We start from the raw sequence: 21,415 nt of genomic DNA, 5'->3' as shown, positions 1-21,415 counted from the left end.
AGCGCGTCCCGTCTGAAGCCTAAAATCTGACCTAATTCCACTCTAAAGCCCACAAGTGGCACACAATTCTTCATCCCCTCATAATCACTTTACCATCAAACTTTTACTAGATTCCACTTTAACCTCCCCCTCAAACTAATTTTCTTCTTTCCCAGAGGCCACAACTTGACTCCAAAACCCTAAGGATGGCGGAATAACCCCCAGAGATATCAGGTCTGTGCATGCCCGGGATACACAGCACCCTGGCATACAGGGAAGGAGTTATGGGCAAAAGGAAGACCCACAAACAGTCCTTCTCCTGCCACCAAACCCTCTGGAACTCGATCGCTGCAGGTTTGGAACACCCTCACCATCCTCCAGTTCTGCAAGGGACTGAATGCGTGGCTCTTCCATCAATACCTCCCACACAACTAAACCCACCCTTCTGCCAACAATCCTGAGCTATTGCACAGAAGCAACATGCCCAGCGCCGGCTGCCACGCGTTGTAAAGCGCTTTGCTGCTTTTGAGGTATCATTGTGCTATAAACAACAAAACAAGTAAGTCAAATAAAATGTATAGATTCTCATTCACACACAAGCTCACACCTGTGATGTTTACCCCTTCTTCCTGCCTCTCAGGTTTAGCAGGCCTGAGCTGACTACTTATTGTATGCCAGCCCTGACCTTTTAGTATCATTCCTCTGCCGGCCTTGCCTTAAGAAGTAGGCACATGGCTCCCTTTATCTTACATTTGTGTAACATACAAATATAACTTCTAATTATTCCCTTATAAACATTTCGCTTAATTAAGTTTGTTTTGTAATTCGTAGCTCAAAATAATTCATTAAAAATGCATTACAAATAAATGACATTATTTTATTGAAAAGCCAAATATTCCTCTCCCTGTGTACAGTGTGCCTGGAACTCCTGACAGCCTTTTCTGTGCTCATTAGCACACAAGGTTCAGAAGTTGGCACCTTTCATTGCACTAACTGAACATACTATGCAGAGGGGATCCGGTCATTGCATCGAATACAAAGCATCGACAGACCATAATATTGAAAAAAGTGCATCGAAAAAACATCTAATGCATTTTTTTTCAATGGTAAAAGGTTTAGTTTAGTAAGAAAGTGTTTCAATGGTTTAAAAAGGGGGTTGGGTGGGGAAACCCTCCATTAAAAAAAATGCATTCAATGTTTTTTTTTAGATGCTTTTTTGTCAATGGTATGGTTGTCGATGGTTTGGCTGTCGATGCAATCACTAGGAACCTATGCAGAGATGGAGCACAGCATTCGCTTCCAGAGTGTGGCAGCCTTCTTGATCCAATGGTGCAGAATGAAATGGTTGGAAAAAGGAAGCCACAGCACAGATCATTCTCAAAATGAAGAAAAAGAAAGAAAATGGAGAATGGTCTGTGCTGCGACTTTCTTTTACTAACCATTTCTCTCTGCAACATCTGATGAAGTATGTGGAACTTCGAAAGCTAAGGCTCTGTTCCATCGCTGCTTAGTATTTGCAGTCAGTCCAATAGAAGGTATCTCAACCTGCATCTTGTGTGATTATAAAACTGGACCATGGTGGTGTCACATCTTTCTCTGCACGTCTGTGCTTATTGGGAAAGAGACGCGGCTGAATGGGAAAGGACAAAGGAGAAGAAAATAGAAGTGTGAGTCACAGAGTTCAGGGGTAGGGTTGAGTCACAGCCAATGCAGTGGGCTTGGCTTGGATCTAAGAGCCAAACACGTAGCGTGCTATGAAAAGACCCACACCACTGAAAACCTATATCCGGCTTTTTGCCTCCCGAAATCCTCAAATAGCAAAGCCACACACAGCATCATGCCACAGCAGTTCCCCTCCAGTTCAGAGCCGAATGGGCAGTGCATGGTGAGTATGCAAATTGCCTCAGATGTCACGTCCATGATTGAGGAAAATTTATTTTTTTTATAGGGCAGCGCTATTTTATACAATAAAATCTTTCAAACCAAGACAGACAGCTCTCAAGGATTCAGACAACTGCAAACATGTTTCACACTTAAGTTCCAGTGTTGGGAACTGGGTGGCATTGTGCTGCATGTCACTTGGCAGCTAAATTTGCAAATATATATATTTATATTTATCTAAATATCTAGCAGTGAAAAAACTTCAGCTAAGACAGAGTTAAAGTGATCAGATTTAATGCAACAAATCCCTTGAAATACACCAGATGCGAGAAGTGATGACCATCTTAACTTGACATCCCCCCGTGTACGTCCCCGATGATGTAGTTTTGTTTCTCATTGTGAAGCCCTTATATATCATGTATGGATCATGGGCTTTGAAACAAGGGGATGCTGAGTTAAGATGTTCATCACTTCCCACATCCACTGAATTTCAAGGGTTTTATTGTGTTTAATCTGATCACCTTAACTGTATCTTAAATAAAGTTGTTTCACAGAATTTCAAGGGTTTTGGTATTCTATAGTTTCTTTGGGGCCCACAAGCCATAGCCATGGCTTTGGACATGGCTAGTGTCTGCTGTGATCACTATACATGTTGCACCAATAAAGTGGGTAGGCCATTGGCCGATAACCCCTGTCGACTTCAGTGTCCACTGCCCATTGTCTATTTCCAGTGGCATTCAGCCCTGGCCACTGTACATGTAACACCAATAATTTTAAAAGAGGCCCATAAACCCCTTTGGCCGTGCCCTTGGTCAATGTTGACCCATGTTTTTGTAAAAACACAGAGAGTGCCAGCTGAAAGCCTCAGGATCAGCTGGCAATAGCTTTCAGTTGTGCCCACTATCCATGCTGCCCCATGTATTAAAAGCTTAGCTGGTGGGTTCAGTGTCCATCAAATATGGCTGTGCACACTGTACATGTTCTACCAATTTTTCCCAAAGCCCCATTGGCCCCTGTCTACTAGATGTGATCTCTGCTGCTCTGCTGGTGTAAAATATCTTTGTCCCCCCTCCTATTCCTTTGATAATCTCTGCCAAAATCCTTTGTGATCTTGCCTATTTCCCCCCCAAGGCCCTCAATTGCCTTTTCCCTCTCTGTCCCTTTCCCGTTATAGCATATCACTCTTCATTTTGTGTGATGCAGTTCCTTTTCCAAGAGCATCTTGCAACATTATCGCAGTAATCTCCCGAGATCCCCCCCCCAGTATTCCACAGAAAAGCCGAAATTCATTTACCCATAATTGTCTCCCCAGCCCACCCTTTACCCAGAGGCGAACTGGCTGATAGGGCTGTTGCTCCCTGATAGAGGCGTTGCTAGGGGGGAGGATGGGGAGGGGGGCTATAGACCCGGGGTCTTTTGGTTGTAGCCTTGGATAGAAACTCAGGGGCTACAACCAAAAGGCTAGCTAGACCCGACGGCCTGACCTTGGTGTGGCCCCAGATCTTTTCTAGACCTAGCAACTCGTCTGCTCGCTGGGCTGGCAGGGATGAGCTTGGTTCGACAGAAACACTAATAAACGTGCTATACCCTGGACCACAAGAGGCCAAGCAGCGCAGGTGAAGCACGTAGGCTTGTTGCAGCAAATGTTACAAATGTGCCTGTCCCGCCAGCCCCCCACCCCCAGAGTTTCTGAGATAACGTAGCAAGGAGAGAAGATTCCATTCTGAGTCTACCAGTAAAGACAGTAGCCTGATTTTCTATCGCTCGACTGATTCCATCTCTTGCACGTATTCAGTTATTTTAAATAGAGCGCTCTAATTTCTTTTTTATTATGCTGTTACATTTTATGAGCTAAATTTAATGACGGCCAAACAGGCCACTTGAAAAGTCAAGGCCATGGGATTTGAAGCCTTGATTAGAAGGTCCCCCGGGTTTCTGACCCACGTTTTTGACATTCAGCTATTTTGGAAGCTGCTTCTATGGGATTCCATCGGAGAAGCAAATACATTTTATTCAGGCATGCAACATTGTTGGGTTTAACCCACCCACTGTCCGCCAGGTAACATTGTTTCCCATGTCTCCAGCCAAGTGCACTGACACATTGGGTGCAATGTCTAACCCTCTGAACAGGAGTGTTGCTAGGTCTGGAAAAGATCCGGGGCTATGCTAATGTCGGGACGGTCGGGACCCAGGGCTAGCTATCCTTTTCGTTGTATCTCCTGAGCGTCTATCCGTGGCTACAACCAAAAGACCCGGGCTAAAGCCCCCTATGCACCCCCCCCCCCCCCAGCAACGCCTCTGCCTCTGAAGAGAGCCTTGCAACAACAGTTAATATGGCTCACTGCATTTAACCCCTGAAGTTGACTGGGCATTTATTTTGTTGCAGATTGATAACATAATTTCCCATGAATTTGTTATTAGTAGCAACAAATTGACAGTACCATGAATCAGTAGAACATGGAGGCAAGCGCTATTTTAGAAATACGCTGTAATTGTTATAGCTTTGAAGTCTGCTTTAAGTGTTGTTTTGTACTCAAAACATACACATGCCCAGTAGAAGAAAAATATGCTTACTCCATAAAGCGGCACTAAATCCATAAAACGAGGCCCAGGGCAACTGCACTAAACTATAATATGCTGGACAAATATTACTCCATGAAATGCAGCTCGTTTAAGAGCTGGAAAAAACAGTAAATAAATGGTGCAGTGCAGGAGTATTTGGGGCAGTATAGACCCATCTCTTCCTCGGCTAAAGAGCAAAATACGGACGACTAAAACATCTGAGACACTAGCGATGAAGGCCACAGAGGGGTGGAAACTCTTTTGCAAAAAAAATGTCAAATGTAAATTGCAATTAAGCCAAGTCAGGAATCGACAGGAAACACACCCCACTCCTCAAAATGTTGTAGAACGGTCTTAATACTATGACCAAATGCAGGGCCTTCAAGTTTCCCCTTGCTGTGCACGAGAAGGCAATTTGGTACTTTTTTCCCTGGATTTGTGGGACTTGCAGTTTTTGTAAATTTCAAATTGGAAAGAAGAGAAAAAACCTGCAAGTCCCGGAATTTAAAATGGAAAAGCAGGCTGGATGGACTGCTTGCACTTTTCAAGGGGAAACTTGAAAGCAAAGGTGATGGAATGATAGTGTGAGTGGTGCAAGCATGCGGCATAATCTGCACAAGGTAACACAACAATGCTTAACCCCAGCACGAAAATACGAATGTCCCATGGCAACTGAACATTTAAAACATTTTCTATGCAAGAGAGGACAAAAACAACAGTGTTGCTCTGTGTATCCTTTCCAAATGTAGCAGAAGCAGAGGAGGGGCTGCTTACACTCCAGACATGAAGATGTCTGAGAGCGGAGCAGCTGCAGGGCACTGCTTGCTCACAGGATGATAACTGTGCCACACAGCACACCATTGCTGCATTCTGCCCCTCTGTGATGTAGGTGGTGGCCAGCAGTCTTATATGGCTATTTTGAATAGAAGACACACATAACGTACAGTCCCTCCAGGGGTGGCCGACTCCCTCCACTAGCTATGCATGCCAGTGCCCTTAGCCAGGACCCTCCCTTGTGTGTGGGGGCTCTTTGAGCATCTGGAGAGGCATTGGCAGGCCTTCACACGTGCAGATTCTTGGAAGATATTCCCGTCGCTGGATTGTGTGTCCACTGAATAGGAGAGGTCGTCAGTATGCATTGTATCCACTTCAAAGAACAGGAGGCTAGGTTGACCCACCAGGACTGTCTCTCACGCACACATACACACACATGCACACACACACAGACGCACACCCACACCTTAGCCAAAGGCACATCAGCCAAATGAGCTGTGTTACTAGCGTCGTTCTTCCCATGGTTGCCTGTCCTTTATGTTCTCAGTCTGTGATTTCAGTCCCAAGCTAAAGATTCATGTGTCTCGCCTGTCTAATTTGATAGACACTGGGCCTCATTACAACGTAGGCGGTAGAGGGTTAACGGCGCCGGTAGAGCTGCCGGCGCCGTTAACCCTCTACCGCCTCATTATGAGGTCTGCTCGCGGGACCCGCTAAGGACGCCTTTACCAGGCGTCCTTAGCAGGACCCGTGAGCAGACCAGGATGCTAACAACGGGTCCGTCATTAACAGGCCTGTTGTTAGCATCCTCCCCATTCCCATTGAGTTCTATGGGGTATCAAATGGGAATGGGGATGTACCGGATCCGAGTTCCTGGAATGGGGAAATACCGGGCCCAAGGTCGGAATGGCCCGGTATTTCCCCATTCCAGGAACCCGGACCTGGTACCCTGTGTGGGGGTAGCCATGCTGCTAAAAGCGGCATGGCTACCTCCATACTTGTAATGAGGCCCACTGAAACCTCAAAGGCCACCATTCATGAGTCTGCATTCAAAAAGCACTAGTTTTTCCACAGAGCTTTGCCAATGAAAGGGTGAGAGTGAAAATGTGAGCGTGAGGAGATGCCGAAATGGGGACCTGGGTTATAGTTCCCACACATTCATTTCCTAGACAGATTACCTTTTCCCTCTGTGCTTCAGTCCACTTATTTGGCAATGTTTGTAGTATTTTATTTTTTTATTAGCATGTATTTAGTTTACATTTAAACATTTTTATGCTATTTACTAAAGAATAAAAATCAAACTTTCATAAAATTACCGGCAAGAAAAAGTGTATAAAATCTCATTAAAGTGAAGAAAAAAAAAAAAGAAAAAGTTAATAATGAGTAGGGCCCCCAGATCCTTTCCCAGAAGTCTGATTACGCTCCAATCGCCATCAATATTTTCCTCTCAACTCAGTAAAGCTCTGCTTTTCGTCTTCTTCCACCGTCAGTCTCTCAAAGATTTTTTTGACAAAGGCCATCAGGGCTAGAATCTCTGTATTTCTCCTCCCTTGACACAGGCTGACCCAAAGTGTGTTGGGAGATGATGTTGTTGAATTCTGAAACAAGTGTCCCAAGTATGTTGTTCTTAAATCCTTCAGTGACTCACATTCAGTTGTTAAATGTTCTAGGTATTCAAGCGTACCCTTGCAAAGCCGACACGTGTAATTTCTCATTGAGGCTACTTTGCGTCTCTCGAGAACTCCTTTTGCAGGGAACAGGTTAAAACGGAACCTCATGAAGTCTTGTCTGAGAGTGGGAGAGGGAAACTTTGTCAAGTATCTTGGAACTTGGCCTTGTTTCCTAGCGTCTTTCGTTATCCCTCCACCGCTTTTCTTGCTCTGAATCCGTTCCCCTGGGTCTATCCAGTTCTGATCGTAAAGTTTCTTCTTGACATGGTCGGGGCTTTTCAGTAGAAGCTCTTCGCTCAGTGCTAGACTATTTAGTATCTCCAAACACATGTAGATCTCCATTCAGTTAGAGACTTGTTATGGTTGTAGTACATAAAACGGGAAACACTATGAAACGTGCAATATAAACACAAACAGGGCCTTTCTCTTCTGTTTTGTCTTTTGGGGTACTACAGCCCCAAGCGCTGAAGTGCAGTGCCCCTAATGCAAGTCTCAGATGTCCCAAAATGATTTATTTGAACCATCATTGATGCTTTAGGTCTTCAAGATATAGCATGCAACATTAGAAAATGTATTATAATGAAACAGCGGGCAAAAGAGGGGGCACCCAAGGCCTGTCTGTGTACGTTATGGGCCACAAGCCTCCGTGAGAATGGCTGGTGCCTGTGCTGATTCATAATATGCCTCCATCTTGCGAGGGTTCACCTTTGGATATGGGGATGTGTACCTGGCAAAATATGGGCATCGGAACCTCGGGGAGTAGAGATGGTGCAGCTCAATAGTGCCATCACAATTGTGCCATCCTGTACTGATAAGGAGACCCGCAGATAGATTCTACTGGTGTTGAGTTTTCTCTTCCCTGTCCATTGTGTTTCCCTTTAAAAGAACATTCTAAAATATATCTTGAACAGCACTAGCATTATTGATTCTTCTGAGTTTTACTTCATATTTGTTAATAACAACTATGCAATTTGAATGGTGGTTTGGAGCCACTGCGCCATAAAGTGGGGTAGCTGAACCATGGGCCACCCCATCGTACTTGCCCTCCAGGCCAAATGTTGCCAGTCCTCCCGTGCCTCTACCCCACCACTTTACATGTTATCTTCTTCCCCTCCCCCACTTTAGCCTGATGTGACTACATTGTATTTCCTTCTCTAAACAACATATTGAGCACTTTTCACTTTATCATGGGAATCACTGGCATCAAGCAAAAACAAAATGTCAGATTTTTATTTCTGAAAAGCCTCTGATCCTTTCTGCTGTACAACACCCTGGAATATATATAACAGTTTCTGGGAGCATGGGTTCCCCCTTCTTTGTCGAATATTTAAAAAACTACTGGACGGATGTATCCCAAACCAGCAAATGAAATATCTGTGACACTTTGTAGCTACTTTGTTTCCTATTTGGTCTAATTCCGTCCAGCAGTTTTTGTGCTACAGGTGTTCAACCAATGCACTTTTTCTCTATGGGAAAGTGAATGGCAATAGGCCAAAATCATCTTTTTTTATTTTCTTCATAACTTTTTCATCTTTTAACACATTTCCAAATTGATATGGGGTAGGGGAGGCCTTAACAAACATTTTGTTTTTTCAGAAAACTTCACCCAAGTCCGTCCAGTGAGTCAAATGTTATTAGCAATATTCCACAGCAAGCAGCCAACGCAAATGACAGGAGCACCAAAATATGAGCATGGGATTGTACCCGTAATTCAAGAGCGCAAGCATTAAGGCTAAGAATCAATCAAGTAACCCTACACAGGGGCATTATAATAACACAAGAGCCCTGATTTGAGAAAGGCCAAGGAAGGCCGAACACGTGTTATCTAAAGGGCAACTCAATAAAACACGTACTGACACTACTGGGCGCAGAATCCTGGATCTTCATTTTTTTGTGTTTTACATAGTTTTGTCGGGTTCCCAGAGGCTTACCGTTAATCCAGTGAACTGCGACCTTAAAAAAATATATTCCAGGGAAGGCAGGGGTCTCCTACTCCCCTCGACCTGTTTGAACATATTCCACCTAAGCAGTTTAACAGTACCACTATCTATATTGGACCCTGAAGTCGCAAAAACAGACCAGCTGTACCCCTAAACCTGACATAGTGTATACTTTATTAGCAATAGAATTTGGGGAAAGGTCTATATACACAGACTTCACCTTAACTACAGGGGGGCGACTGCTGAACCCTATAGTATATATGTTTATGCAAGCAGGCATGGCAGACGTTTTTGGGGCCAGTTTCGTCAAACACGAGTTAAGCTCAAGGCAAGCCCGCCTTCACCACCTCTTGGTACTGCAAAGCTCCCATAGACAGGAATCATAGAGGAAGAGCACAGATGTGGGAAGAGAGGTAATGGGCGGGCGTGTAGCTCAGGAGGATAGCTCAGGGGCAACGTGCGCACCTTGGAAGCAAGACGACACAGAGCAACACAGGTTCAATTCCCAGGTCTGCGCTTAGAAACCTCTGGGTATTAAGCGCGTTATAAATTATAATTATATATCAAAGTTTCGGGCCAGGCAGGTGGTGGAAGAGGTTGACAGTGACTGAGGGCAGAGACTCAGGACAAGGAGCGGGGATGTAGAAAGAAGGCAAACACAATGAGAAGCAGGAGCATGGTAAGTAGTGTGGTGGTGCAAAGGGTTGGGATGCAACGTTCTCCCCATGCATTCAAAACTCACTTATTATGTTAGAAATGAAGGAGGCATTATACAAATAACTAAATGAAAAATCTTTATTGAGGGAAATTATTTTAAAGCAAAGATTTTCCAACAGCCGTAGTACTGTTACTCATTGCAATACCAAAGGAGCAATACCAAAGGAAGTTCGTTTACATTTAAGTAATTAAGAAAACCTTTAAAACATAATACTAAAATTAAAAAATATCACATAAAATGGTCCGTGAAGTTTTTCTGGCTTTTCCAGGGGCTCATTGGAATAGAACACAAGGTAATTACAACACGCATCAGAAGCAGCTTCAGACTAAAGGAGAGGGGGTTGATGTGGGCGTCAATGAGAATGAAGAGATTGGGACAGAGTGTCGGCCATCTTGTGTGTGCATGCTTCCTGGGGGGCATTGGAGCTACTCACTCCCAAATCTCCCACTTCTGTGCTACCTACGGACTGTGTGCCAGGTTTTCGTTTTTACAGCCTTTCCCAAAGTGTATATTCTTGCTGTGCTCTGTTAATCAGGGTGTTTGTTGGCAGTGAAAAGTCCCTTTGCACCCGTTCTATAAGTTCCATGAATCAGGCCCTTAGTCTCTGCTCCTTCCTTCACCTTTGCGTTCTCTCATCTCATCCCTCTACCAACTCTTCCATCATAGCACTTAGTAGTAGTCTGGGAGCTTTGGACACTAAACAAGCAATCTACATGGGTGCATACATACATAGTGTATTGGGCAGGTATACGGCCTAATTCCAGCTCTGTCAAAAATCTCTGTCTTATTTTTAGCGCCTTTTGGGGGGCAGCCCTTGCACCTTTTTGATCGTCATCATTAGAGAGCACTGCCATACAGACCAGGAACGCCAGAGGCTATGTCGCGCAAGCGCGCAGATAGAGCGACGGTGATTAGAGGCTAAAGAAAATGGCTCACCTTTGTGCGTGCTGCGTTGAAATATTTGCACATTCTCGCCTGAAGTGAAAAACTTGAAGTAGGAACAGTTGGACACTAGGAGGGAAAGCAAAGACCAGAGTTAACGTTGTGTCGAGTAAAATCAATGCAAGATCGTTGATGACGAAAACAATGCTCACCAACAATTATACAAGCAATAACATCCACCGTGGCTTTTGACGTCTTCATGCACATGTGACCTGTCAACGCTGCGCTTTCTTCTCCCCCTTGTACTGGCTCACTTAGTCAAAAATCAGACCGCTGCTTGCATAGGTTATCTGTGAGGGCCCTTGCAGAGCACACCCTCGAGAGGTAACCTCCCCTCTGGCGGCCATTTTGCTGAAAGTGCTAATTGCACATGGAGGACTGCATCCTCGTGCGCTTAGATGACCCCTGGTCTCCAAATTGTCATAATGATCACTATAAAGTACAACGAAATGTGCGTGAAATAAATTAAAACACAAGACATGTACATGCCTCCCGCAAATGTGAGCGTGCACCAGGCATTTACAATGTATTTCTAAAGAATCCATCTGTTTTGCAGTGGTGTGGAATGCATCCAGATTCCACTGGAATCCTGTGCATTAATGCCGCAATGAAAATGTGATACCGCCATTAATGCATGTCATTTGGGCTGGTGAGGTAAGTTAAGATAGATGAACCTAAAAAGCACAACAATCGCCTCACCAGAGGTATCCTGGCGCCAAAAGCCCTGCCGGAGTTACTCCTGCCTTTTATTTGGGAACCAGCTTGCGTCAAAACTCCAGGTGGTTTTCCCTAGCTTCCTAGTCCTAAGACTGAGCATATGAAGCAGACATGAATGTTCATTTTGTTCAATTTCCCTTCTACTTTTGTAGAAAAAAGAAAATGCTCCCAAGTGTAAAACAGAGGCAAAACCAACTCTTTTATGAGAGGTATTTACACCAGATTTTGCATTCTGGGGCCTTGCAAAGTAGCACCGATTCGGTTGCATGGTTTTAGGATACATTTTTGAAAATTATGCATATGAGGAATACTCAAATTTGTAGCCATCCATCCGTCCCTCCACCCAGATCCTTACTAGAGCCCGGACAGTGGGGTGAGAGGATAATACAGTCTCCTTTCCGAATTCTTTTCCCAGCTGACGTCACAGAGATGCGTTCACATTCAAGTCTTTCTTCTTAGTGATCACTGAATACTTTCCATAGAAAGAAAAAAAATCCTGATTATAACTTTCCACAACAGATATTTATTATAGCAATAATACCCGATCCGGCGAGCCTGATAGGGTGGTAACGGCTCAGGGACAAAGTTGTAGGCACGACCACATCGAAGACTTTAACGATTGGCCCTGGTGCCGTTACCACCCGATCTGGCCCTCTGGATCTGGTATTATTGAGATAAGCACCTCTGGTTTTGAATCCAGAAACTGAGTTGCTGACAGCAATGCATGTTGTTTAAATGAACGGGATGTCTTGCAGCGTCTTGTTCACTTCAACAAAATACTTAACTAAGATGGCCGCCATGGCTCTGGAAGGTGGGGCCCCATACGGAGACCCTCTTCCATTTCCATGGTGGCCAGCAGCAGCAGCAGCGGAGGCACTACCTCCAACGGAATCAGGTAAGTGGGCCTGGGAGGTGGGAAGGGACCAGAGCGGAAGGGAGGGTGTGTGGGGGGAAGATGGTGGGAGAGGAAAGTAGCCATCAGGCTGCTCAGAACACAGACTGAAATTGTGTGATTCAGCCCGTGATCCGAGCAACCTGATTGGCCCCAGGTGCAAATATCTGTTCAATGCATAGCATGAATTGGGCTGGTTACTCTGACTATGTTGAAGTTACAGGAAGTTCTGTTGCACTTACAATCCATTGGTCATGTTACGGATACTTTGCACCAATACACGTGCAATTATGCACCATATCAGAACCAGGAGGAAAATGCTTGTGCACAAAAAACATTCTTCCAATGCATTATTGCACCATGCCAAAGTTTTCCCTAGTGCTAATCACGTCCATCATTAGCATTAGGGCAGCTTTGCTCTTATTCAGACATGTATTAGAAGAATACTTTTCCCCCCACCCTCATGCAGTTTTTGCCTTAGTGTCAATGACAAGAAAAAGCGCACTTGCACTGGGCAAAGTTTCCATAATGCGGCCCCAGCTGCCATATTGTGCATGATGCTGAAGCTGAAACTATGATAGTGGTCTTCGTGGTTTTACAGTAAAAGTCCAGAGATCCCCTGTTGCAAGAAAAACAAGCATTGGCAACGCCAATAGTGTTTGGCTGCGATATGTCAAGTGCAGGCGGGAACGCTCCAATAATTCTCAGGCCATGACTGAAGACACTAATTAAGCTCACGCCTTATTAAGTGGAAGCAATCAATGACGTGCTTAACACCAAGCTTGTGCACAATTCAAACACACACACAACTGAGTGACACAAATAGCCTCATGACAAGCCTGGCCAGCTGGCACTCTTTCCATTACATTGGCAGCAGACACAAGCACGTGCACCAAAGGCACGTGCAGAAAGTTCATCTTTCCTCAAATCATAATGCCAGAAACATATATATAAGGATAGAATAATGGCACATCAATAAGGCAGATGTGTATTCATACACACTCACCATCTGGCCAAAGCCAAATCAATAGATTGTGTAACACTGGGTGAAACCAATTAGCCAAAACCTGATGAATGACCAAAGGTGAAATTGACAAGTATGCATGGCATTGAAGAGTTTGGGAATTATGGAAATAGCTTCCTAGCTGGTTCAGTTTAAGTGAGGTCGGTACTGTGTTACCACCAGGCTTTTCTGCTGAGTAGGACATGCATGCGTGTATAACTAGAAGTGTATATAACGCTGGATCAGCAGGGCTGGGCAGTCTGACTTCAGTATTGACATCCACACAGAAGTAATCATTAGCAATTCACAGGGCCTTCCAAAATACGGCAGTTATGCTCGTTTCGGACCTTTCCCAATTCCATACACAGCTGAGCTCAGTTGGATTATTGTATTCACTCCACTGCAGAATGTTACAGAGAATAACGTGTTTTCGTGGATTCATTATATTGCCACACGCCTGCATAGTTAATGTTGAGAGATCATGGGAATTGTGAGAGAGGGGGTCCCCATGTTTACTGCGCCATAGGGAACACAGCTGCACACCATGGATGATGCTCAACACGGACAACAAATGTGCTTCTGTGCAAAAGGGACACACCCTGGCAGTTCAGTCTGGATGGTGACAGCACCAGACTAATCAGGTTCCCAGCTGCTGCTGCAGCACCCTCCAGCCACAATGTGGATGTAGGACTGCCAGAAAATGTACCAGTGCAATGCCAGACATGCCATTGCCAAGTCATCTCATCCCCTCAAGAATCTTGAAAAGCCAAAACACCCCGGCCCTCGAAGTCTGGCCAAGCCCACCATTAACATATGGCACCATCCACTAGCAGGGCCACTTTGCAACCACCAGCCGGACAGTATCCTATTCATGATGTTAGAGTTATGGGGAGACACCATTCGGACAGTTGAGGTAAAATGAAGTAATGAGACATACAGGCATGTTTTTTTCCAGCATTCTTTGGTGTCTCGTAATAAAAATAATAATTCAGCATTTATACAGCGCTATGAACCCTCAGGTATCTGAGCACTGCTTATTATTGCCCACAGTGTGTGGTGCTCATTTATCGACCTCTGAAGGATGAGTTTGACACTGCCTGGATTCGAACCTGGGTCAGCAGGCTCTGCACAGATGTCAAAGCAAAGCTCTCTTCCTGCTGTGCTATCGGACCTGCATATATTAGTTAAGGGAATCTGGAACCCATGGTAGTGGTGGATGCCTCGGAGAAACCATGGAGCGGCAATACCGCCCAACACCCTTGAAGGTTTCTAAGCGAGAGGTTACAAAAAGGGACGATACTGGCAACTGTGAGAATCCTGAAAAACGGCAGGAATCTCTCAGCCATATGGTTCAGCTACAAAATGGAAGCAGTACACTCAGTTTGTGAGTGCAGTAATATGAGTATGAGAGTGGCTCTGGTGGGGCACAGAGACATGACAATTGAGGCAGAACATCCAGTATTGTATTGCGGTGGTAGGCATGAGAGTGGCTCCACTAGTTGGTAGACCTCAAAGAATTAGGCTGAACCTCCATTTTGTGAGTGGGGCACTCAAGAATATTAGTGTGGGCTTTTTGGTTGATAGAAGCCAAATAATTGAGACAGAGCAGACAGTTTCTGAGTGAGGCCGTAAGAAGAGTATGAGAGTGGATCCACTGGTTGACAGAGCCACAGAGATTGAGGCTGAACCCCTACTTTGTGAGTGCAGAGTTTGGGAGTGGCTCTGCTGTATAGTAAATCAATACAAATGGAGGCAGGACGTCTAGTTTGTGAATGTAACACTAAGATGTGTATAAGGGTGGCTACCTATGGTTGGAAGAGCTAAAATAGTTGAAGGATAACCTTTAGTTTGTGAGTGTGATACTAAGTGGTATGTGTGAGTGTGGTTCAGAGTAGCTCCCAAAACAATTGAGGATCAAGAGAAGTAAATGTTTACTTTTGCTGTGTACTCAGCCACTGCACTATTAATAGACTTTCAATGGCACTTCAGCCAAATCTATCCACCAGCACCCCACACCCCACAGAAATTCATAAATTGGCTCACCATGCTACTGCCAGAGCCAAATTAACCACAACCTCCCCCTATGACAAACCCACCCGCAAGTGAAGCTGGCTTGCACACAGATGTTTATCATCTGAATGAGTCACGTGGTCTTCAAAGTAATGAGACTGGGGCCCTTCCCTAACGTGTTCAGCACTATGGCGCTCATCCATTCCCATGAGAGTAACATCTCTCACCTGTGTGCTATAGAGGCATTTTCTGTGGCCTGAGACACAAGCTCCTGAAGCACTAAATACCAGTTCACACTTCTCAGTATCTTGGATCAGCTTAGGGTTTCCACAGCTATTTAAACAAGTACAGATGCCTAGACAGGCCGTTTTCAAAGCCAGAATTGCAGTCGATTATTATCACCACCCAGCTGGCATGAGTCAAGAGTATACATGTCACCCATCTTGTCAGTAGGCGGCCCGCTGTATTCTTGTGGGGGATGCATACGGAATGGCAGACTGACGAAAGAGTTTGTGCAACCACCTCTGAGGACTTTCCACTGTATGAAAGCTTGTCGTGGAGCCCTCTAGACTTGTGCCAGAAGTTGTGGAGAATGAGGGTGCACTGTCCGATAACCTACTTTGCAGCGTTGCCGTCCAAAACTTGATTGTTGATCTCAAACATTAGGCTCACTCTTCTTGTTACATCCTGGCTTCTAAACATCTCCTTAGTTGATTCTTAGGAATGGCCGAACGTCCACTTGCAGATGAGAACCCTCCCTTTTGTTTTCCACATACTCCTGCACATGCTATTTAATGTTGTTCACCTTGACTTTCAAGCATAACTCCTGGAAAGGTGCCAGGTGGTACTCCATATTCCCCTTCATTTCAACAATGTGTGGATCCTGTCAGAAGGTCCAGTATAGTAGAATGGCCAGTGGGTCTGCATCTGCATCGCCAGATGTGTCATGTTCTTTTATCATTTTGGGTATTCCAACAGGTTCTCCACTGACAGCATCTAGCGGAGTCATGCTACAGGCAGCACAACATATTGGTGACCTTTCCAAATCTGTTCTGCATTTATCACTGGTGGAAGGTAGGCACCCTTCCATTGCCAGCTCTCGCTATTGCAGTTGTGGGTCACTGTGCTGCAGTGCTTTCGCTGTTGGTCCAGTATATAGTTTCTTTCTACTTCAGCCATCACATATGTATAGGGTTGTACCTTAAGCATGTTCTCAGAAACCCCCAAAGGCGATATTATAGATGTACAAAAAATAAACCATCTCATTGTCCTTGTTCAGACCCAATTCAAGTGTCCTGCATTTGTAAATTAGTCTTGGCTCTGCCTGTCTAAGTGATTGTTCTCTATTCCCACCTCTTTTTCCAAGTGAGACTCTCTGTAGTCCAATGAAACTAATGTCTTGCTTGTTACTCATCTGATGCTTGTTTTGCTAGTGCTGTACAAGTGGAAAGAATGGGTCCTGACTTCCGATTGTTGATAGATGTTCTGTTATCCTAGTCCTCATTTCTCTTATGGGACGCCCTATGTAGATACAAATTGTGCCGTATACCACATACTTTGTCCGACAATTAATGTCTTCTTTGATCATAATCCTGATGCCATTTTTGTCCATGATGGTGTTTGTGCTCTCATGCACATATTTACATGTGGTACAGGTCCCACATTTTCTGAAACCTATGGTGTCTGGTTTCAGCCACGTTCTAACTAGGATGCTCTGCTCATCAGGAAGTAGTGAGGGACTCAATTCATTTTTCAAAGTCTTGGCACTTCTATAGATAATATTAGGACTCTCCTCAACATATTTTGATACATGGGGGTCCAATTTGAGTAGATGTCAGTTCTTGTGCAAAATGTTTCATATTTTGTAGTGATTAGAGCAATATTTGGTCATGAAGTTCACTTTCTCCTGATATTTAGTTTCTGTCCTTTCTTTCTGTATTAATGTTTGTTCTCTTGATAGGTGTTCAGCTTTGTCTCGAGCCATCTTGATGCTCTTCAATGGATATCCTCTTTGCCAAAATCTCGAAGCTAACAGATCACACTCTGCATCAAAACCTTTAGAGTTTTGACAATTCCTTCATGCTCTAAAAAACTCTCCAGTAGGTAAGTTCCTTTTTATTGGCTCATGATGACAGCTGATAGCATACAAAGAAGAGTTCACCTCCATTTCCTTTGGGTACATTTGTGTTTTAAGGTGATCCCCAACTGTGCATATTGTCAAATCAAGAAAATCAATGCTGGTTTTACTGCTCATGCCTGTGAAGTGGATTACAACATTTTTATGATTGAGTCGTTCAATAAACCTCTCAAGTTCTCCAACTGTTCCGTTCCAAATCAGCAACACGTTGTCGATGTATCTCACCCATGATACCACCTTCTGAGAAAAAGCTTCATCCATATACACACTTGAGTCCTCAAACATCCCCATAAATAAGTTTGCTAGAGGGGCCGTGTATCTGGTACCCATCGCCACTCCCTTTTTCTTTCCGTCAAAGTTGTTGAATATAAATACATTGTGATCAAGGGTTGCCTTCAACATTTCTTTCAACATTACCACCTGATGGTACTGTGAGGTTGATTCACCTTTAAACTCATATTCTATAGTTGTAATCACTAAATCATGTCAAATTGAGATGTATAAGGCCTGTACATCCAAGGTTTCCAAAAGATAACTAGATTGCCATTTGATCTCCTCTATGATTTTAATGGTGTTTGTCGTGTCCTTCAGGTAAGCTTTTAGTTTGGACACTCTTGGTTGTAGACTGTTATCCAAGTACTCTGAAATCCTTTCCGTGGCCTAGCCAATGCCACTTAGTATGGGGCGTCCTCCTGGAACGAAGTCAAAAGCCTTGTGTATTTTTGGCAGGAAGTAAATCGTGGGTATAACTGGGTGCTTGATGAACAAGAATGCCTTCTTCAGGTGTCACGTTCTCATTCTCTGATACCACATCTGAGCTCCCTAAAGATGTGTTGGGGTGCTCCCTCTTGACAATGGTTTTGTATATTGGTTGTATTTATCGTTAAAAGCGTATATACAACCTTACCGGTAGTCTCTTTCATCCCTAAAGTATTTGCATCATTTCCTGAGTTTGATGTCGTCCTGATATTTCTTAAGAATATCATGCATCTTCTGATAATTCTTTTCCTTTGTGGCTTCTAACGACTTCATTTCTGATATCTCTTTTTTAATAGCTTCTATTTGTCTGTGGCTCTCTTGTGTTCCCTTGTGGCATGCTCCACTAGTAACTCCAACATATTTTTTGAACTCCTATTCAGATTTTGTTCCCACTGCGTTGCCAGCTCTCGCTATTGCTGTTGTGGGGGCCACTGAGCTGTAGTGTTTTTGCTGTAGGTCCAACATATAGTTTCTTGAATTTCACTGAGTTGTCATCACTGTTTTCAGCTAATTGCATGAGAGGTTAATGGCAACTGCAGGATTTGTGACATGTTTTAGGCACTGTAGGAGTGGTAGGAGTGGCTAAGGTGGGTAAGGGTCTTCTATGCCACACTGATACTTATCAACTCATTAAGTGCTGAGTGCTTGCTTATAAAGTGGGTTACCACCAGATGGGGGACATGGACAGAGCAGGACATGTGCATGATGTCACCTATTCTCAGGCCAGTTAAAACATTAGACCCACTCTCAGCTGCCACACAGATCACCTGTAAACCATGGGGTGTGAACCAATGTGCCACAGCCTCATTTACTTTCTCAGAGAGATCAACTCCATTGGGTGACTTGCTGCCAATACCTTCCTTATACAATCTGGCCTGCCTGCAAATGGCTTTCTGTGGCTTCTTTCCCTTGCTTTGTTGATGAAGGTTATGGGGAATTGGGACCCAGTGCCCGTGATGACATTGAAATCTGTGCCTTGAGCACTGGTCCATATGTCCATTGTTAGGTGGACTTTCTTACCCTCAGAGTGCTCAAGTGCCATTACACTGTTTCCAGAAAGTGGTTGTAGAGTCATGGTATGATATGATATGATATGATAGGTTATTTATAATGTGCTGAATACCCAGACGTTTCTAAGCGTGGACCAGGGGATCGAACCTGTGGTGCTCCGCATCACCTTACTTCCAAGACGAGCACGTTACCACTGAGCTATCCTCCCAAGACCACTGACTTTTTGTGAAGTGGTGCCATTTCAGAATTTCCCAGTTTGGATCAGTGAGGTCAAGAACCAATCTGAAGCCTTGTTTATTAACAAATGAGTAGGGTGATAAATCGATTTCCAACCTTACGCTAAGGGTTGATTCGAACTAGCAGTGCTGTTTGCGTCTTTTGTGATATTTCCTAACATGCCCGAATGCCTGAGTAATGGGTGTCTGGTACATTAAGCGCAATTAGTTTGAATACCAATGGATGTGTGCAAATTGGTGGTGTTCCGACAGATATTTGTAAACTATGTGAATCTGCAAATCTCTATGGTGTAATGTGTGGGATGGAGGTACAAATAGTTCCACTTCCTGTAAATGAGAGACAGAATGCTGCCCTTTCACCCTTTGCCAAGTATGTGGAGAAAGCCATCTCATTTTGGTCCACAGGCAAGAGGTTCCCAAAATGGTTACCAAATTCCTTTGCAAAATTATTTTTCAAAAAAGATACGTCTGTTTCTCAATCTTGTATTAGGAAACCAAGCATAGTTTTTGTCAAGTTCTTGATTGTCAGGTGATTTGAAGGAAACCAGAGGTGGGGGTTTTCCTGGCTCAGCTCTTGTCCATCAGCTCTGGATTGCTTTCTTTATTGCTGACTTAATGCTATCTCTTTGGCCCTCTTCTGCATAAGGTGGCGACAGCTTAACTTCGTCCTGCATCCCCTCCTCTTCCTCTTCCTCCCGAACTTCATCCTCTCTCACCTAATGCAAATGCAACATTGGTGCATGTCCCATTACATTTCTTCCCTGTGCATCAAATTCACTTGCGGAACATGTCTCTGTTCTTTTCAGAGGAAGCGATTAAGGGCTGCAGATTGATTGGTCAGTTCGGTTTGTTCACAGACCAATGTACTATCTGAGCTTTTCCGACGAAATTAGCACCAAACCCAGTGTATATTAAGATCTTAGTGATTCAAGCATACAACCCTTTGTCACAGACATATTTGTTAAATGTAAATGTCTGTGGTCATTATTATTTTCCCAAAATGTTCTTTGATTTTACACAAAGCATGCAGGAACTCTGATTTTCATCTGGTCAAGAGCGCTAAGCCAATCAGTTGGCTGGAACAGTGGGCAACAATACACAATCCCTGCCCGCTGTCCCAGCAACCCAAGGTCTTTCCCCCGGTGGAACTTTGTTTTTTCTTTCTTTTTCATTGCTGGGAAAGGCTCCCTGTTGCCTCCCCGCCCCCCACACTTACCTGCGAGACCGGTGCGCCACTCATCTGCCTGCCATAGACATGGAAAAGGGACTATTTACATCAGGAGATGGGCTGCGCTAGCAGGACAGATCTCCAAATGAATAATTTGGAATGCCATTCGCAACCCAGATGTACCCCGAGGTGCGAATGGCTTTCATGCCCTGCCCGTCAGGCAGACATGGCCTTTAATGGCCCACAGCCCGAACTGAGGACCTCGCTTTGCTTGGGACTGCCTTAGCTCGGGCTGGTGGGCCGTTAAAGGCCATGTCCACCCTCCTGGCGAGGCATGAAAGCCATACTAGTGCCAATTTCTCCTATTACCCTTCCTCATGGAGGTATTTTGAAAGAGTACGATAGGAGTGTAACAGGATGCCAATATTGGAATGATAACCTATCAGAAAAAGAATGAATACGGTTATTCTTTGTGATGATAATGTGATTTGCCCAGTAAACATGTGTAACATTCTTAATATGACTACAGTATATACTGGAAGTAATCACTAGAGATGAACATTGTACAATTTTAAAAACATCAAGTTTACAATAGTAGTACAAGTACATAATTCCCTTTATTATTAGCTTCTTTTGATGAGAATGCATACCATTTTGTTTCTCAAAATGTCCTTCCTTCTTAGAAAGGATCACACTAACATTAAAACCAATTACCTTTTCCTTCTGTGAGCAACAAGACAATGTTTAAGTGTGTGTTCTGGTGGTAGTGCTTCTGAACACACACATTTATTAAAGTATGCACAAACACTAATAAATAACAAAAATAAAAATACAGTAGTAGAACCTGCAGCCTGATCTTCTTGTCCCTTATAAGGTCAATCAGACCCAACCCCAACAGAGACTATCTGTGTCCCTCTCAATGCACCCTCAGTGCAATGGGAATATTCCAGAAGGACACATGCAATGATAGTAGCAGGCCTGTCCCCACCTCAGGAATGCCTCTGTCACTGCTGCAC

The 21,415-nt window shown here is 44.2% G+C and overlaps 1 protein-coding gene across 1 annotated transcript in view; it reads right to left on the bottom strand.

Annotated features, from left to right (window-relative positions):
* Positions 1-21,415, bottom strand: part of CACNG6 (calcium voltage-gated channel auxiliary subunit gamma 6) — a 544,003-nt gene that overhangs the window by 39,169 nt on the left and 483,419 nt on the right. The window contains exon 2 of the mRNA XM_069637397.1: positions 10,461-10,535. Coding sequence (XP_069493498.1) covers positions 10,461-10,535 — 75 coding nt within the window. The remainder of the gene's footprint in view (positions 1-10,460; positions 10,536-21,415) is intronic.

Source organism: Ambystoma mexicanum, chromosome 1q (assembly GCF_040938575.1).
Source record: "Ambystoma mexicanum isolate Mex_15411 chromosome 1q, UKY_AmexF1_1, whole genome shotgun sequence".
NCBI classification, from domain to species: Eukaryota; Metazoa; Chordata; class Amphibia; order Caudata; family Ambystomatidae; genus Ambystoma; species Ambystoma mexicanum.
The sequence above is the reverse complement of the archived record's forward strand: the minus strand, read 5'-3'. Positions and strand labels throughout refer to the sequence as shown.